Consider the following 19733-nt stretch of genomic DNA (forward strand, 5'->3'; position numbering starts at 1 on the left):
TGTACATACAATTGGTATGAGTACCATACTGGTAGCATATTGTTTTGATGCAAAAAATGGTAGGGGGTTCAGTACCGTTGTTGAAAACCTTGATTCCAGAAATGTGAATATGCAAAGATAAAGACCAATCATAAGATAGACAAGCTTGAATTCCCAAAGGATTCAATGCTTTTGCAAGATGTACATAGAAGTTCTTTGAGATGATGTTTCAGGATACACATTTCAAGCCCTCTTTTGGAGCTTGGATACAGAGTGATGATAAAATTGAATCTATATGCCCCAAATAGCTTGAGTATTATTTGATAAGTATGGTTTTGTTGGCTTTGTTTGCTTTCTGAAATTCATCTCCTGTTTAAAGAACAATGTCTAGACTTCCTCATGCAAAACTCGACTCTATCGATCTTAATTGAGCCCAACCTGCTTATTGAAAAAGTGGGTGTATGCTCACCTAACCCAGTGGCCTTAATTTGATGTTGGCTTAGGTGGGTCTTACATGGCCATAGATCAATTTGCCAAATGCCAGCTAACTTCAATCTTGCATCAGTAGGATTAAACTAACCCAATCTTGTACAATTGGTAATGTTAAAATTATCTTGGAGGCAAAGGCTGCTAATTGGTTGCTTTATTATGTGACTAAATCTCTAGAACTATTTTACCCCATTGGAACTTTGACATCCATTTTTTGTGCTTCATTATATTGTTTGCTTTTATCTGTATCAAGATTTGGCTCTCTTTTCCATGAACAATGTATGACAACTTTCTGTGGTATCTTTTAACAAATCTTTTTAATGGGTAAACATTGTTCAATCAGATTTTGTAATGTTGTAATGTGTCTTCAAATTTGCGTGACGTGTCTGAGTTTCTTTTATGAAATTGCTACAAATTTGTAGGTCATTGCTGAGAGCATGTCTGAAGAAGAAATTGCAGGCCTCAAAGAAATGTTCAAGATGATAGACACAGATAATAGTGGTCAAATCACATATGAGGAACTCAAGGCTGGTTTGCAAAGAGTTGGTGCAAACCTTAAGGAGTCTGAAATTTTAGCTCTTATGGAAGCGGTAAGCACTACCTAGATTTTCTTTGTGAGATTGTTGCTTCTAATAACATGACTTCTAAAAATTACAATTTGTCCCACCTCTTTTAGAGGGATCAGTGTCTGAAATCAGAACATAAGAATTTGCAACGATTAGCTCAGTTGGTTGGCACCTTTTCCCTAAGGGTTGTCCTTGGAGGAGGTCGAGGATTCAAATCCTGGTATTGCCAAAAAGGAAAAAGATTTAAGTGACCTTATTCAATGGGATTTGGGCTCATTATCATGGTCTTCAGTTCTCTCTCCCAAATTAAAATGAATTCTCCCATGTGAAGACTTTCTCTCAGGAAAGGTTATACTTGTACTGTAGGCTAATGCACACCCCAAGCACTTACTCTCATCAATTTTTTTTTTTTTTTTTTTACTTTTGAGGATTGGATGCCAAAGGTAGCTCATACAATCATTCTCTTCCTATTTTAAGTTGATGTCATGATGTATTTGGTCATTTATCATTTTTATATAATATCAGCTTCGCCTTTGTTCAAAAGTTGAGAATTTTGATGGTTTAATATATTAGTTAGTTGAACATATTTAGATCTACATGAAATACTACAAATATATAAGGAAGACATTGTTGTTGAATAATAGTATATTGCATGATGTGTTGATGATCACAATTAGCGTGGCAAAGTTACTCAAGGATCTGTCTTTTTGAACTTGTGATTCTCTTTCTACTTTGCCATCCTTTTTCTAAATATCATATTAATAAAGATGTAATATTTTATCTTACATTATTTCTCTTTTTTGTGAATAATGTATTTCTCAGTTTTAATATATATAACTTTATCCCCCTAAACAAAAAAATTATTGTTCTGCCCGTAAAGGAGAGGTCCATCAATCAAATTATGCAGAGTATTTTATATCTATTGGTCAATTTGGGTCATCGTCCAAATGACCAAATCATACTTTGTTATTCTATGCTTCTTAATTGTAGTTACATATGGATCTTTAAACTATATTCTAATGCTATGCTGGGACATTTTCTTTTCCCTCTATAACTTTGAGTATTTTTGTTATATTGAGTGACATATTTTAAACATTAATTGACTTAACCAAACAAACTAAACATCCAAATCATCTTGAACAAGCTTTTTGTATGTGGATGAACATTGATGGTCATGAATTTAATATTAATACAAGTAATTCTGCAAACTATAAGTAGTAATGGAATATTGTTAACAAACATAATTGTTGGAATGTAACTCATGGTTAAAAGCATAGAAGTGAAAAAGTAATTATGCTTCTGGCAGTCATAGCTTTTACGAAAACTAATATATATTTTAATAATTATCAAAGATCTCCAATTTCTAACCTAATGCTAAACTCAAGCTTCCTATGTTCAGAGGAAAGCAAAAAAGAAGAGAAAAGAAAAAGAAAACTGTACTTCTTTTGTCCAACTCCATTTTTCATAATTGTATGGATACACCTTTGTGAAAATACATTCATCTTCATTTAGTTCTTGACCTTCAAGATAAACAAGAGAAACAAACCAATAAAAAATTCGAGTGCTTTTATCAAATAATATTAACATCAGAAAAAAAAAAATAAGACAATGATCATTGCTCTCCATATTGCTTTTCATATGATTGCACATGCTGAACAACAAAACTTGGCCATATCTATTCCAATATCAGTTCTTGTAAGTTTAAATCCAAACTCACGAGTGCCTTTTTATGAGATATCTTGGCTCTATTGCATGTCCATGGGCTCGAGACCTGGCTTAAACCAAGTTGTTGTAACTAAGGTTTTACGTCCCAGTGGGACAGGGGGCATCTCAATTGTCCTATCTTGTTCTTGTGAGAAAACGGGACTGAGATGGGATTAGGACTCCGAAATTCATCCATATAGGGAGGGAAGAAGAAAGAGGAAAGAAAGAAAGCAAGATGAAGAAAGGGAAAAGGTGAAAGGAAAGAAGAAGAAGAAAAATGAAAGAAAGAAATTGAGGAAGAAGAGAAAGAAAGGAAGGAAAGAAGGAAGAAAGGAAAGAGAGAAAAAAAAGGGGAAAAAAAGGAAGGAAGTGATAAGAAAAAGAAAGAAAAACAAAAGGAAAGAAAGGAAGATAGAAGAAAAGAAAGAAAAGAAGGAAAGAAAAGAAAAAAGGGGAGAGAGGCAGAGGATATCTACTAGGACAGCTATTGGGATGGGATGGGACAGTTGGGTATCCCGTTCTATGGAGATATCGGGACGCCTCTATTCCATGAAATTTAATACCTTGGTTGTAACCATCTTGGATATGATGAGAGAGAGAGTCCCTAGGTCTCTCCAGACCATTTTGGTCCATCTCTAGGTTTGGACCGATCAAGACCGCCACGTCTTGATGCTTACGGCTGCCTAGGATTTTTGGGAATTCACTAGGATGCCAATGTTTTGATCTTTTTTCTTTTTAATAGTTATTTAGATGCTTTTTTTTGTTCTTTTTTAAAAATTTATGACTTTCTTGTTCATTATTCCGTTAATGAGTACTGTTTCATTTAATTTATTGTTATTTTCCATTTTCTTTCACACTACATGTGTTCATATTGTATTGATACCATAAACCCAACTTTGGGTTGAAAAGCCTATTTAAGTGCTTGAAAACATCTAAAAATTCATGCAAACAACAAAAAAGTGAGAATACAAATAAAGATACGAAAATGTGTCTTGAGTGGTTGAGATGGGGTGTTTCTACGTTGTATCATTCAACACTAGAGTAGGATGGGTTCCACTTTGGAGATTTAAACCCTTGTGGCTCAATGTCTATTCGCAAGGCATTCCTTTTTCCATTTCCTTATTGCACAAGCTAAGTTCTAGTTAAAGGTGCACCGGTAAAGGCAACCCTTGCAAACTGAAGTTACTTATCTAGTGTGTTTTCCATTATTTAGTTAATGCAAAAAGTTAGATAGGCAAGAAGAATATCTTTTTCAACCATAGCTACATGAGAAATGACATGACATGACCTGAAAATTTACTGAAGCAACACCTATTATGTTTCATTTCGATTGTCTTTTGTTTTTGTTGTAAGGATTAAAGTCTTAGTCTTAGTACTCGTCTTGGTTCAGTCCCATGTTTTGATAAGGTATCAAGTGAAGCGGAATGACCATTAACAATAATAAAGAGAGAATAAATTAGAAAATCAGTGTTGCATGATGCGAAGCCATCCCAAGCAAGGTTTGCACTTTTAGTATTGGGTTCCATGTTGGTTAGGTATCGTACTGTTGAACTGTACTATGTCAGTATTGATACAACATTTTTTTGCTTTTTTGTATTGTCAAATTTTTTGTTTTTGAAGATCATTTTATTGTTTTGTGGATGATTAAATTAGGTTTTTCACACTTATCTTAGACTAAAACAACATCAAATGGAAAAAAATTGTGATTCAATTTTTACCTTCAAGATTACAGGTATGGAGGATATTTTTAGTTATTTTCCCCAATGCATCAAATGCAGTCAAAAAATAAAGGCCTCATATTTTGTGCATATATGAATGAAAATCTTGGCTAACTTTCTTAATATTAAGATTGTTTGCCAATTTTCCAGTTGTAAGCACCAACTTATTTAAGTCATCTTACCATGATGGTGTTGAATGTTGATATGTGCATGCGTATGTTAGCACATTTCCTTTTGCCTGTTTGTGTTTTGTTAGCTTACAGTTCATTATTCAAACTATATAATTTACTTCATGTCTCCCATGAATGATTTAAAGTTCTTGCCATACATCGTTTTAGTACTATCTGATATAGTAAATGACATAGTTCAATTGGAAAAAGGAATCTAGATATTACTTAAGACAATTGATATTAGTTACCTAAGAACTATCTGGATGAACCTATGCATTTGATTGCAGAACTAGATAGACATTGACATGCTCTAGGACCTTTTTTTTCATTGATATGGATTTTATCTTTAAGATTTGTTGTGCTTATTTGGCTACTTTGCAGCATGGGTGGACCTGACACCCAAATGTCTAATTATTGTCTTGCTCCGAGTCTTATGGTTACACGTCTTAGTGTCTATCTTTAATTGTCTCTGCCCAAATTCCAGTCAGTGTTTGCTAGAGAGGTACTGGTCTAGCAAATTCGCAGGTGAAGCCTTCGACCAGCAAGTATTTGACTTTATTTCCATCCTGCCAGTGAGGGTGTGAATGAATGAGATTTAGAGGTTTTCGCTATATTTTCCTATCAATTTTCCATTGGAGATAATGTTAAATTTTAGGCCGGTTTCTATATTTGTAGTTGAATAATTCTAGCACATTTTCTTATTATCGGGTCTTATTTCTAGTATGATTTTGTACTGAATTTAATGCTAGAATTAAGGGTTATATCCTATATATGGACTTAAAGTTAGAAAATACCTAATAATTAATTTTGATTCAGATTGATGTAGAATCCCACTAGGGATACCAGTTTTGGGCCTAATATAGGCTTAAAAATGAAACAATAAAGGAGGAGTGAATATAAGGGAGGGGATTATACTTGATTTGGCTTGGATTCGTTCTCAAAATTGGCAAAAGAGCCCTCTTCTCTGAGTTTTCCTAACAAAACCCACTCCCTATTTCAAGAAAAGAGAGGAGAAGGCCACAGGATGTCTTCTTTATGACCAAGTTTGGTGGTGAGGGGATGAACCAGTCTGAACCAGCTGAATCAGGTGATTCTGCTTAATAGGGTTGGCTTGGTATTCTTGTTCCCAAGCATTGGGACAGAAATGTCCTCATCCATTCCAACGAGGACAAATTGAGATGGACTAGGATGGACATGCTCTAGAGAGAGTCGAGGTCCTGGATGTGTCCCAGAACCCATTCTCTCTGACACGATCTGGTTGTGGTGATGGGCCCAGACTGACCTAGGACAAACCAGGTCCTTAATCCTTGATTTGTTGAACATTTCATACTGTTTTAAGTGTGTAGACTAGGGAGCTTATCTGCATATTCATCGTAAAGGATTTTTATAAATTAAAATATAATATTTTTGACATGTTATTTTATCATGTTATTGTCACACCAACCCATTTTTTGTTGATTTTTTATTTTTATCTTGTTATTTTTGTTTGTATATTATTTCTTTTGACTTTATACTCTGTTATTCTTGTAATTGACTATTCCTCATCCAATTTGCTTATGGAATAATTGAGTAAAAGTTGTTCTTGTCAATTTGAATGTCATAAACTTATCTTAAACTTAATTTTTGGATATTCTGTTCATATAAAAAGAATAATTCTTCGTACTAAATGAAGTTGAGTGTCAATAACTAAGCATTCATGCTATATTCCCACTTTGATTTTGGCCCTTGGATTTGTTTCTGACCATTATCCTAATCTTAATTGACTAGCTTTATAACATTTGTATAACATTGACTTTATGGATTGGAGGATTCCTAACTTGTCAAACTTTGAGATGGCTACAACCATCTCTATTTGATTGTTACCCCGTATATTCGATTTATTGCTAGGGTTAAGAGAGTTCTTTTTTTTTTTTTTTGGGCCTTAGAAAATCATGCTATTTTAGGATAGATATTACTCTGAAAGTAAATTGGCCTTTCTACAGGCTGGTTAAGATTTGTCTTTTTTATGCTGGATAGGTCACCTGTTGATTTATATAGATAAATAATACAATACTGAAAAGAAAAGTAAAGGAAAATTTAATGTAGAAGAAAAAGCACTTAATGGAAGAGTGACTGATCCTGGATTATTTTGAAATGAAACTTCTGCACTAAGTTGCCAGCCCATCCTTTTATGAGTTATATGGGCTTGACTCATGAGGACTGCAAATTGAAGTCCTTTTCAAAGTCATTCTGCATAAATAGAAGAAGAAATTAGGAACCCTGTATCTCCTTGTCTTGAAGCACACTATTTTAAGATGCATCATACAGTGAGAAAAAACCCTCAGCTGCCAGGTTGATAGCTCTGTCACACTATTTTAAGAGAGCTTTCTTGGTTGAAGCATTTAGCAGAACTACAGAAGATGCTTTTTATAACATATTCAGGCTCTATTAGAATTCCAAATCTCTTTTAGTTTGAAATACCACTCCTTCCCATCATTACCTTATCCGGAAAATAAGATGCTAAATAAAGTTTCATTATACAAAAAAAAAAAAAATTAAACTCTCATGATAACTAAATTCTTTTACTTGGTTATATCCATATCCAGTAATGCAATGCTTCTTTGGTTTGAAATGTTATTTTCATGCAGTGGTGAATGTGTGGTCCTTTATTCTGTTAGCCAAGGGAATTCTGTCCAAATTGAGCAGCCTCTTCTAGGTGAATGGCTTAGATATCATGTTTTGCATCCTCCCCATGATTTCAGTGGGTTAAAACACTAGCTATTTTAAAAAAAGATTTTGTTTGAGGCAAGGTTTTAAATCCCGTGGGGAAGAGGTGTCCCAGTATCTTTATGGAACGGGACGCTCCCCCATCCCATCCCATCCTGATAGCTATCTCGATCATGTATGCCGGTAGATATCCTCCATTTCTCCCCTCTTCTTTCTTCCTTTCTTTCTTTCCTTTTTTTTCTCTTTTCCTTCTTTTCTTTCTTTTTCTTCTACCTTCCTTTCTTTCCTTTTTTTCTTTCTTTTTGTCATCCCTTTCTTTCTTTTTTCCTTGGTTCTTCTTCTTTCTCTTTCCTTCTTTTCTTCCTTTTTTTTTTTCTTCTCCATTCCTTTCTTTCTTTCATTTTTTTTTCTTTCCTTTCACTTTTTCCTTTGTTCATCTTCCTTTCTTCTTTTTATTTTTCTTTTCCTGCATGGGTGGGTTTCGGAGTCTCGACCCCATCCTGATCTTGTCTTCTCACAGGAACCGGATAGGGCAGCCAGGACGGCCCCCATGCCATCGGGGGATGAAACCTTGGTCTGAAGTCAAATTCCTTCCAACCAGGTGCTATTTATTAACAGTGTCTACTCTTTTCAAGAAATGATTAAAAAGTCAGTTTGCCCATCAATGGATCAATTCATGTGTGTTACACTATATCTATCAGCATCCATATTTGCATTCCCTGCATCTTTCTTTTAGCTTGGTTACCTCACTTGTGCTATTGCTTTCAAGTTTGATTCCCATCTACTTTTTAGTGCACCACTAGCTTTCTTTTAGTTTATACATGAAACTATCCTGTTTCACTGTTCTGATACTTTTTTGAGTAAATAAAATTTGCAGGCAGATATTGACAACAGTGGAACTATTGATTATGGGGAATTTCTAGCTGCAACCCTGCATCTAAACAAGATCGAGAGAGAGGATAAACTCTTTGCAGCTTTCTCATACTTTGACAAAGATGGGAGTGGTTACATTACTCAAGATGAGCTCCAAAAAGCCTGCGAAGAGTTCGGCATAGGAGATGTCCATCTTGAAGAGATTATTCGAGAAATAGATCAGGATAATGTGAGCGTTATCAAATTGATCACATGAAGATTCAACTTTGTATCATATTTGATTTTTTTTTTTTGATATTTTGTCACAGGATGGACGAATTGACTATAATGAGTTTGTGGAAATGATGCACAAAGGAAATGCTGGTTTTGGAAAGAAGGGCCTACAAAATAATTTAAGCTTTGGTCTCAGGGAGGCACTGAAGCTTGGCTAAAAGTGATTAGGTATACTTTCATTTTTCTTTTCTTCTGCCCTTTATCTTTAATTCTATAGAGTTACAATGGCTCATAGGTTGGTAGTCCTTCATATAAAAGACATGTATTTACTTATAAATAGGTCGTGCATCCATGCCTTTCTTGTACAAGAAGATCCTTATTATCTATTGATATGTTCGTCCTCATTGTATTCATAATGACTGGAGTGAACCTCATATTAGAAGGAAAAAAAAAAAAATAGAAAACATTTTGTTCCTTAGCATTAAGAATTCTCCTGATTCCTGAATGTATTGAATGATTGCTAAAAAGACATTAAATGGTGGTTGATGGATCTGAATTTGGTGTTCTGCAGGGAGCAGTGATGAGCTCCAAAACTATTTGATTTTAATGAATATTTCTTTTACACTTCATTATATGCCAGTAGTACATATTTTAGGAACAAGGACAAATGTTCATTTTTCCAAGTAAATTAAATTTGAAACTGATATGTAAAATATCATGATGCATATTTATAGAATCAGTATGAATTTCTCTCTCTCATTGGCAATTTTCAAGTTGCATCTTTAAAGCTAGGAATCACCCAAGTGAAGCACATGCCAGTCCTCTTACGTCTCATTACGTGAGTAATATTTATCTTTTACTTGTTGCTGATATCAGATAACAGAATGTAATGCTCTTTATTCCAAACAATATTAACTTAGATGTAGGTCAATTAATTATTGGTTTTATGAGTTCCTATGGTATGTCAGCTAACTTAAGAACATCTTGCGCAATTCTGCATTATTCTCATATTGCAATCATGTCCAGTCTGTTCATAGATATTATACCTTGATGGCCTGCATGTGGGTATGGTGCGGATATGGATCTAATGGAGGGAAAAGTTAGGCAAGGATCAAGAATAGTTTTAACGGTGATCATCGCTTCTGAGAACTGTTTTCAATATTAGCGAAGTAGCCATTGTTAATGGTTCCTTGGAGTAGTACAGTTCCCTGAAGCTTCCAGAAAACCATTGCTCACTGCGGCCAGCTCTTCAAATGTTATAGATAATCCTGTTGATCCAAACCTCAGTAACAGGAATCTTCCATTGTGATGGCACATGCTCTTCAGAATCTGCTTGGAAACTCATTCCCATACCACTTTCTAAGTGTTTCTTATTGACTTTTTATGAGATGCTTCCTGTACCTGCACTCCTGCACCTGCTAACAAGAACCAGACAAATTATTTGACATTTGGTCATCAGAATATCCTTTGCAATTAATTTGTTACACATACTAATGTAATCCTTCACCAAATTTTACTCTTTATTTTATCAAAATCTACATATGTTTTCTCTGAAGATATTTTTTATGCAATCGTTGATTAAGGTAATCTTGTAAATGCTAGTACGATGCCTAATGCGAGTATGGTTGGGTATAAAGAGGATAGTTGTGTGCTATGTTACTTGGATGCTCTTTTCAAGCTCCTAGAGTCAGTGTGTGATGTATATCCCAAATGTATACATGTCAGATACTTGGATGCCTGTCTTTTTTTTTTGTTGCAACTTTTGGAAGTTGATGAAGTATCGGACTCTTCCAATAATAAGTTCACCATTATAATCAGTGTTCTAAATGTGGTTTATGGGCTGAACATGCAGATTTGATACCCAGTCCACATCTCATTTCCTATATGCAGGTTTTGCAGTCAGAGTGCATATGGTCAAAAAGGCAGTCTCCTCAGCACTATGTAACTGCATATGCAGCATTCTTAGCAAGGTTTGCTGTATTGGTTGGTACCGTTTGATACCGAACCATACTGTACTGATACCGAACTAGTATGTAGTCTCATACTGTATGGACACTCAGTACGTCTCGTTGTCTTATACCATATCATATGCTGATATTGTAATAGGATGGCACCAGTATAGGGTTCGATATGGAGACAACGAACATTTATTCTTTAGCATTAGGTGGCTGCATGTGTCTTGGTCAACCTAATGGCTGCATATTGGTTAACATCATGGCTGCATATGTGACCCACTCTTATGTTGGCTGGCGTGGATGAAGCTCACTCAGCTAATGGTTCGGTTGGATATGGTTTCCAGATGGGTTAGATTTGGTTATTATTAATCATCCCAATATGTTAATTGTATTTTAACTATTGCTATTGGGTAATAAGTACAATACGTAAGCACTATTTATTAGTTTTCATTGTTGTTAATATTGCTATTTTTTATTAACAAATAATATGAAGTTATTATTATTTTTATTGTATTTAATATTATTTATTTAATATTATTTATTTATTTTAGATAGTAAAAAAATACTAACACCATATGTGCTTGTATATGCATCCCGCAAATGTATATGCACACTTTGGTGCCTTGATAGCTTGTACACTGCAACCCTTTTTTAAAACAGAAAATGATAATTTTAAACTTGAGCTTTTCTTTTGCTTGGATATTGGTCAAGAATGTAGATAATTTTGATTATTTTTTTAGAAATCCTTATGCAAGTTGAGAAATTTGAATGAGAAGCTTGTACAATATGGTATCTTTTAATGTCTTCTTTATACAATATTCAAATATATGTTTTAGTTATCTTTATTTTTTTCTGCATATCCTTGCCAAGTCAGATACTGGACATGTGTTTGACTTTGATTCTTATGTCTGCTTCTATTAATATTTGAAACTTGTCGTAAGAGTTTGGAAGTGGACAAATTAAGCATTTCCATTTGTTTTAAAAGACTCCGTCAATGCCTGTGATTAGTATGGCTATTGTCTAATATCCTTAAGTGGGAAATTGACATTGGTGTATTATAAAGGCTGATTGTGTGATTCACTTGTTCGGATAGTGGATGCTAATAAAAGCCCTCCTATAAATGTTGTTTTATTTTCTCAACTGCATCCCCTGTATTCTTTCAATCAGTGGTAGGTAGAGTTCATTGTAGAATGATGAAATCACAAATTTAATGCAAAAATGAGCATGTGATATCTTATTCCATGTCAAGCAAAATAGGTATTTGCTGCATAAAAAAATTATGTTTGTGCCTAAAGGTAAAGAGATTGAATAGGATGGAGATTGAGGTGGAAGTGAAATCACCAACATTGGTGTAAGCATCTTATATAAGCAAGTTGTTATCACATAGGCAATGTGAAATTGCTTTGCTAATGAAGTTCATTCAATGGAGTAAACAAAGGTTTGGAGGTCAAATGAAGATTGTTGGATAAATGTTGCAAATTAAGTGACATTGTAAATTTGTTTCTAGCAAAAGAGATGGTTTGCTTTAAGGATACACTCAACAAAACAAGGGTGGCCTAGTGCATTAAGCTTTCGCCATTGCTTGTTTTGGGGAGGATCAGATGTAGGCAGCCTTACATAGTTACATATATTGTGAGTATAGACATTGGCATGTGTTTAGTCCCACATTAGGTGTTAGAGAGGTCTTAGGTTCTTAAGAAATACCAAGGACCCCAATTTATAACTTTCTAGCTACTCTTTTTGGGTGAGGTTTTACATAATTGTAAATGGTACCATAGTTGACCCAATCCATATGACTAGGAGAGATTGCAGCACGGACCCTTTGGGACCGACCACAAGCCAATTGTGGTTTTCGTAATTGGACCCTTTCTTTGGAGAGTATGTTAGGGCTTAAATGGGGAGAGCGTGTGAGTACCCATGTAGATGTGTGTTTAGTTTGACATTAGGGGCTCATTTGGTTTTGCGGGAAGAGAAAGCGGGAAAATGTGGTCAATGGGAAAATAGAGAAATGCCAGATGTTTGGTTGGGGTTTTCATGGGATAGAGATGGGAAAGTAGCTTTCCCACAGGAATAAGAATCCCACATTTCATGGTAAAGAAAACCCATGTGGGACATGGATTTTTCTCATTCGCACTAGCTGGGAATTGGGGTAATATTTTTCTAGTGCCCTTAAGCTTATAGATAGAATTAGGATAAGGTCTTTCCTTTATTAAGGGCATAATAGGTATTTTACACAATTTTTTAGGAAACTAAATACTTAACCAAACATAAGCCACTCTAGAATGTGCCTTTTTCCCGTAGTCAACCAAATAAATAAAAACTACTTTCTCAAGCATTGTATACTCAGGCATCTGCTTTCTAGGAAAAACATTATAGTGAGTGGAAATTCTTCCTATGAACCAAATGAGCCCTAGGGGTGTGCATGGTGGAGGTTTTGGTTACTTAAGCAAGGCCAAGGATAATCGATAAAATTCTAACTAGCCCTTTTTGGGTGAGGCCTTGGGCCATTACATATATGATCTTTTTATTTTTAGGTGAGAAAACAATTGGAAATACTCATCTATTTCATAGAGGTAATGAAATAGAGGAATTCAATACCTCCAAGGAGGCAAACCAAGTAATGGTTGTACCAGAAAAGCTCCAAAATCAAATTTCACAACAAAGATTTAAAATGAACCTTTTAAAGGGAACACATCCATAATTTTAAACACTACTAGGAAACAAACAAAGGAGACCTTTCCATGATAATGAATAGATAAGATATCAGCACAACGAGAACACACCTCAAGGGGAACCACTATATGAGTTAGTTATTTTTGATTTTTTGTTAAGCGAAGAACATGTTTGGCTTTTTCTCTTCCTTTGATAATTCTGGATTTTTCTTTTTTTTTTTTAATATCATTCTTGCTCCATGGTCACTTGAACTAAATCTACAGCTTGTGTTTTTGTTGCATCTCTAATGGGACTTGCAGTACAAATCCTGAGTATGTTTGGAGGAGATGGAGCAATGGGAATAGATGTAAAGAAAATGACAGGAAGACAGAGAGAGTATAATGATGTGGCTTGGGGCTCACATGGGCTTTTTAGGGGTATATTGAGCATGACATGATCCTTTTAGGGCTAAGTAAGTGGAGAGTTTTGTTTCTAACTGGCACTTGAATTCTCTAATGGTGGCACCCAAGAAGAGAGCATGGGGTGGGATTAGCCCATCGAGGGCATAGGCATGGCTGTGCAGCTTCCCTCATATTTATTTAGAAGTGGACATTATGTGGGCTCTAATTTATCATGTAGATTTCCACAGAAGGGTAGTAGGGGTGAAGGAAATTGGATTGATTAGACTAATATTTTTATTTATAATGGTGGCCAAGGTCGTTGCTAGCATATTTATGTTGCAAGCATATTCGTAAAGAATCCATCTTCTCTTTTGCTAGAGGCATCCCATCAACAACTTAAAGTCTTAAAAAATGTTTCACATGCCTATTTCTGGTATATGGATTGTGGAAAAGGATTTAATTAAGATGGGAACCATTTGAAAAATCATATTGTCTATGAAAAGTGTCCCGGATCTTATTGAAAGATGGAGATTTTTATTAGTTTGTGCAATAGTTCATCATGGTTTTCTTGCTTTTCTATGATAATCAACGACTCTTTATTTGCTTTAGGCGCTTAAGCTCAAGGCCAGGTGATCTACTTTCAATCTTTTTATGATTTAAGGGGATTGATTTATTGTTCATATGTTGAGAGAGGAGATTGATGCATGGACTTAAACAAGGGCTTAGATTGGGACTTATAGTTGCCCGATATCCTACCTTCCATTATGACAGTTTTTGTAAAGATGTAAAGTCGCTCATAGATCTGCAACTTAATAGTCCATTCACTTTGTTAGTCTTGAAACTATCATTTGGTAAGGTAGCTCAACCACTTAGTTTCTAACATCCCCCTTATTTTTGGGGAGCCCCTCTATTTTTGAATTAGTTTAGGAAAGGTCTGGGAGGAATGTGACCTTCGAGAAAAACGTCTCTTCTTAAAATGGATACCTTTAGCTAACTTATGAAATGATTAACTTTAAAGTGCCTCTTAAGATGTTGATAGAAGTAGAAAATTTTGAGGGTAATCCCTTTTTTCCTTTCTTAAGGAACCTATGGTGTGTGGAATGTCTCTTGTTTAGTAACATGCTTACGTTTCTTTGTCAAATTAGAGGGGAATTCCTTGGATTTGGAATATTTGAAACCGTACCAAGGCTCTACATGCAAAATGATTATGGAAAAAGTGTAGAAGGTAGTCATCTTAGTTGGAGAGCAATCATGGCTATGTGTAGGGAAGAAATTAGTAGATGGTTGTTCCAGAGATATCTAGAAGTGTCTTCACCATGGAACGTAGTACTATCTCGAACCGTCTGGTTTGGGATGTATTGAACTGTACCGAGGGCAAACCAGCATGGTTCTTCGGTTTGAAAAATCTGGAGAGGAAAAGGCAGAAGGAGATGGAGAGAGAGAGGGAGAGAGAGAGGGAGGTAGACAGAGTGGGAGGAAAGGGGGAGGGAAAGAGAGGGGGGTAGGGGAAGGCTAGAAGCTCTTTGGTCCCTTGTTTGGAATGACCCTTTTTTTCTTTTTCTGTTTCGAAATAAAGTCAGCTCAGTTTTTATTTCGAAATAGAAAAATAAAAAAAAGGCCAGCCCAGGCCCCTATGTTGTTTGAAACAAGGGACCGGAGGCCTTTCGGCCTCCCTCTCCCTCTACCCCTCCCTCCCTCTCCCTCTCTCTTTTCTTCTCTCCTTCTCCCTCTCCCATTCCTCTCCGGTTCCGCCTTCATAGGTATGCTACGAGCCAGTACCATACTGTATACTGCTGGGCAATTGGTACAGTTCTTGGTAACAGTATTACTGACCTTGATCTTCACCTTGCTTTCATGTGGGCATATTACAAGATCAAAAGGCTGTATTGAGACGGGAGCATATTTTTTGTTGGAGGACAGTTCTATTTTGAGTTGACCTTTGGCTGCAAAATTGACTTGGCAAAATTTTCCCCCAAGCTCTCAAGGGTGTTCTGATGCTATTGTTATGATTGTTTCATAATCTTTTATAAGAGTGCTTTTATCTTCATTCTGCATGGACAATTTATTGAATAGGTTTCCCTTCTTGTAAATATGTGCGGAAAAATTGAAACCTCAGGCAGCCAACAGATGTATTGTATGAATGGTGTGCCCAGCGGATTGAATAGGTTTCACTGATATGAATCAATTTGAAGTTTCTTAAAATGTCATTTTCTTTCCATGAAGAAAATTTGGATTAGAGGATGTTTGTAAAAAGCTCGAACATTCATGTATGTCATAAATTTTTGAGACACTCTATGAAATTGTAATTTTAATATTTGAGAAATATTAAATATGTGGACCGGATGAATAGGTAGTTTAATATACTTGTGGGTTTTTGGTACAGTATTTGAGTTATAGTTTAACTCAGAAATACATTTCTGTAGAGTTTGCAATTATTATACAAATAAAAAGTGATCTGTGATATTTAAAAAAAAAAATGAGTTTGCAGGGTCAGTGGTCTTGTTGATCAGTCCTTTTTCTCCTCTTCCTAGCCAACTGGAAGATTTATGTCAAATTTCCTATCTGCATGTTGGATATCACATGGATTCAATTGCTTGGTATCCAAAAACTCATTTATGGTCTTGCTAGTATTGTGGTTTTTTTTCATCTTCTTTGTTTTTTTTCTTGCTTTTTCTAAATGTGCTTAAATCAAATAATCTAGCTGAAGGCTTCCTAAAGTTACGACTGCTTTCAAATATTTGTTTTCTTCTTTATTTTTCCCTTATCAAAGTTACATAAAAGGGCCCTTTTTTATCTTCCTTTTAGGGTAAAAAATGATAAATTTCCTGTGTTCTTGATTTGATCATGAGAAAACATCTGCAGATGCCTTACGTAATTTTCTTGTGGTACTTTGGAACCTCAGTTCCATTTTCTGTTATTGTCCTAACCTCCAAAATTCTTTTGGCTGATGCCTATGCTCTCCATGTCCCCACTGTCATGACAACCTGCTTAAAGATATGGAACTAAATGTTAGATTTTCCAATACTCAACACAATCTTTGCCGTCTCGGTACAAGATTCCATAGTAGTACTGTTGGTGCAGAATCCCGTCGAAGTTGGAGAAGCTGGAGCTGGGATGACCGCGGCCGCTACCGGGACCTGCAAAGAAAGTCTAAACTGGAGTTGGGGGTGCTCCGGCAAGACCTTCCGACGCTCAAGTCAGTACTCTGTTTCAACAGAAATGGAGTGCTCGAGTGAAAATTTTGGCAGAGTTTCGAGATAAAGTTTAGAGCTTAGAGAAGAACGTATCTGGGGATCCTTATTTATAGACAGAGGGTGTAACTGACCGACAGTGACGTCTGTAACCGTCTGGTAGTGGATCGCTCAGAGCCGCGTGGAGTTTGTTACGGAGAGTAGTGACGTCAGGGGTCGTTCAGGGCCACGTGGAGCTTGTTGCGAAGAGTGGAGTGATGTTCGTTGTCGGGACTTGCCAGAGAGTGGTGGAGCTACATGGAATCCATTACAGAGAGTGGAGCAGGAGGGCGGCTCTTGTCGTGATTTGTCAGAGAGTGGTGGAGCTGCATGGAATTCGTTGCAGAGAGTGGAGCAGGATGGCGGCTCTTGTCGTGGCTTGTCAGAGAGTTTGGATCCGTCGGTTGAAGCTCGGTCGGAACGTCTGATGGGGTAGAATGGCTCTTCACATCGTCGTTCTGGGAGAGGCTCGGATGTTCCGAGGTCGCTGACGTTTCAGGCGGGAGTCACCTGCCGCAGGAGCTCGGATGGAGATTTTCTGTTGGCGGAGTCCGGGGAAGTCCGATCGCTAGGGAAGTCCGTCTGGGATTTATTTGATGTGGAGGCTCATCCGAAGATCGTCCGCTGGGGAAGCTCGATTTTACGGGGAGCCTGGTAGGAGGTCGGTCGGCGATGGACTTCGGATAGCGTTGGGGAGGCTCAGCAGACATCGGGGGCGATCGGCCATCGCAGGGACCCAGCTGCTGGAGCCAGTCCGTCATAGGCTGGAGAAGTTCGGACGGGATCCGGTTCTCGCGAGAGGTCGAAAGGGGACCGTTTGTTGTAGGAGCTCGGGCGAGGACCAGTTGTCGTGGAAAATCGGAGTAGTGTCCTATTGTAGAAGTTCGTCCGGAATTCCCTCGCTACTGAGTAGCTCGGCTGAGGTCTACCTCTAATAGAAGTTCGAAAAAATTTTGTTCATAGTAGAGGCTCGAATGGAATTTGCTTACAGTAGACGTTTGGGGTAGATAGCCCACTGTAGGTGTTCGGAGTAGACCGTTCGTAGTAGAAGCTTGGCTCTCATGGGAGTCCGATTAGGATCCGGGGGGTGGTCGACCGCCGTAGAAACTCGGGTGGAGTCTGGTTACTGTAGAACTCTCGTTGTCGGGGAAGCTCGGACGCTGACGAAGTCCGAAGAAGTTCGGGGGGTAGTTGGTTGCTGTAGAAGGTTGGCTGACAGTGAGCCCCAGAGGGCCTTCGGGACGGCCCGATGGACGAATGCAGAAGTTCGTTGTCGGAGAAGTCCGGACGATCGAGGAGGTTCGGAGAGGCGCCACGCACAAGGTTGGGAGCCGGAAGAGCACAGGAAGGATCGGTCCTTTACAAGCTTCGGTCGGGGGGGGGGTATTTTATACTCAACAAGTACCATCCTATTACAATGTCATCTGGTATGTGGGTCGGTCGGCGGACTGATACCCACCCTTTTTCTCCCCCCCCCCCCCCAAAAAAAAAAAAGGCATACCAATTCGGTATTCATATGGTAAGGTCGGTACATATTGGTGCGGACCAGCAGCAAACCTTGGTCAAATGTCTATAGAATGAGGTCAAAGAGATGATATGTGCATGCATTTTGACTGATAAACAGACGGATTTAAAAATCTGTTGAAGATGAAGGTCTGGAAGGATGTAGCTTTGTCAAAATATTCTGTTGCATACAGCTTGGCCTTAAGATTCAGTCTTGGCTCTGCGTCTTTAACTAATGGCTGAGAGAATTTGGGTTAAATAATAGAACTGACTGCCTCGTCCATTTGTGTATCATCAGATTTCTATGATCTTTTGAGTCCCAATTAACTATTATCTCATTCTCTTTTTTCTGTGTGCTTGTGCAGGTGTAAATATTTAATTGTTGGAGAAGAGTGGTTTTCATTTAACATGAGCAGATTTGCGAGCAACCGAAGAACACATCTCATGTTGTTCTTTTTCAGCAAATATGCACCTAACAGATATTCAGTTTTCAACCAGGGCTCACGTGCAGTGTGATGATATTAACATTTTCAGGTTTCAATCAGGGACCTTGTGTGGTGTGATGCTAACTCAAATTGAAGGAGGAACCCACTTGAAATTGGTATGCATCATCTCTCAATTAGATGAATGTGTTGATAGCTATTCAGTGCATAAAAGAAAATCTGCTGCCATGTTTTGCATGTAGGTAAATATGTCAAGCTTGCCCCTGATCCTTTATGTCTTTTATCACAGGATTGCCAAGGCCTAGCCATCCACCATGATTCACAAGTGACCTTAGCATGCAGAATGTAAAGATTTGATGGATATATTATTATATTGACTGCTGTAAATCCTGGAGCCACTCACAAGAGCCCCCAATCACAATGGGATTGAACATTTCTTCAATCATTTTTCATTCAAGATAGTTTTACTTTGTTGTGCTTATCCTGAAATCCCATATTGCACGATCTTACCTCCAATGCCCGTTATCCTGGCAGTGCCGACCTTTTTTAAGTTTCCAGACTCCCATCCAGGATGGATCCTTTATTGAGCTCCACACTTTTGTTAGCAAATGGCTTCCTTTAAAGCTTTGCTCTCAATTCTCATGTACAGGTACATAAATATTGTATTCTGGAGAAGAGTCGTTTTGAGAAGTGCTTTTGTGCTGATGAGTTAAAATGGACGTTGTAATTTATGCAATGATTAGGGTATATATGCAACTTTCAGAGAGCTTCAAAACTTTTGGGGAAGCCAGGTCACTTGTGAATCATGTTATTTTCATGATTTTATTTTTGTTACTGCATTAATGATTTTGTAAGTTTTTGATTCCAGTCTAATTCAGATTGATCCAGCCAAGACACTACTGTATATTAGGCATGTATGTTCACACAATGAAACAGCAACTGATAGAGGTACTTGGAGGACATGCTATTTGTTCTCCTAGAGTTCTCTAACAGCTACAGTGAAAGTATTCACGTACTCTTCTGATTAACATAATGGTCTGTATGGAGACCTGGCTGATGCCTTCTGGCTTACGCCAACAGGAAGCACATCTATGGTTCAACGTAGCCTGCTTCATGTTCATCGAAGAATAT

The 19733-nt window shown here is 37.2% G+C and overlaps 1 protein-coding gene across 2 annotated transcripts in view; it reads left to right on the forward strand.

Annotated features, from left to right (window-relative positions):
• The window catches only part of LOC105034989 (calcium-dependent protein kinase 17), a 33544-nt gene extending 14167 nt beyond the window's left edge, over positions 1–19377 (forward strand). The window contains exons 5-9 of one of the 2 annotated variants that reach the window (XM_010910357.4): positions 891–1058; positions 8210–8434; positions 8514–8646; positions 18525–18760; positions 18892–19377. In XM_010910357.4, the coding sequence (XP_010908659.1) occupies positions 891–1058; positions 8210–8434; positions 8514–8636 (516 nt within the window). In that variant the 3' untranslated portion in view covers positions 8637–8646; positions 18525–18760; positions 18892–19377. Of the gene's footprint in view, positions 1–890; positions 1059–7852; positions 7934–8209; positions 8435–8513; positions 8647–18524; positions 18761–18891 lie in introns of those variants that run through there. The other variant, XM_073251777.1, reaches the window with a different exon arrangement.
• The last annotated feature ends 356 nt before the right edge of the window (positions 19378–19733 follow it).

The sequence above is a fragment of the Elaeis guineensis genome, chromosome 2 (assembly GCF_000442705.2).
Source record: "Elaeis guineensis isolate ETL-2024a chromosome 2, EG11, whole genome shotgun sequence".
Lineage (NCBI taxonomy): Eukaryota > Viridiplantae > Streptophyta > Magnoliopsida > Arecales > Arecaceae > Elaeis > Elaeis guineensis.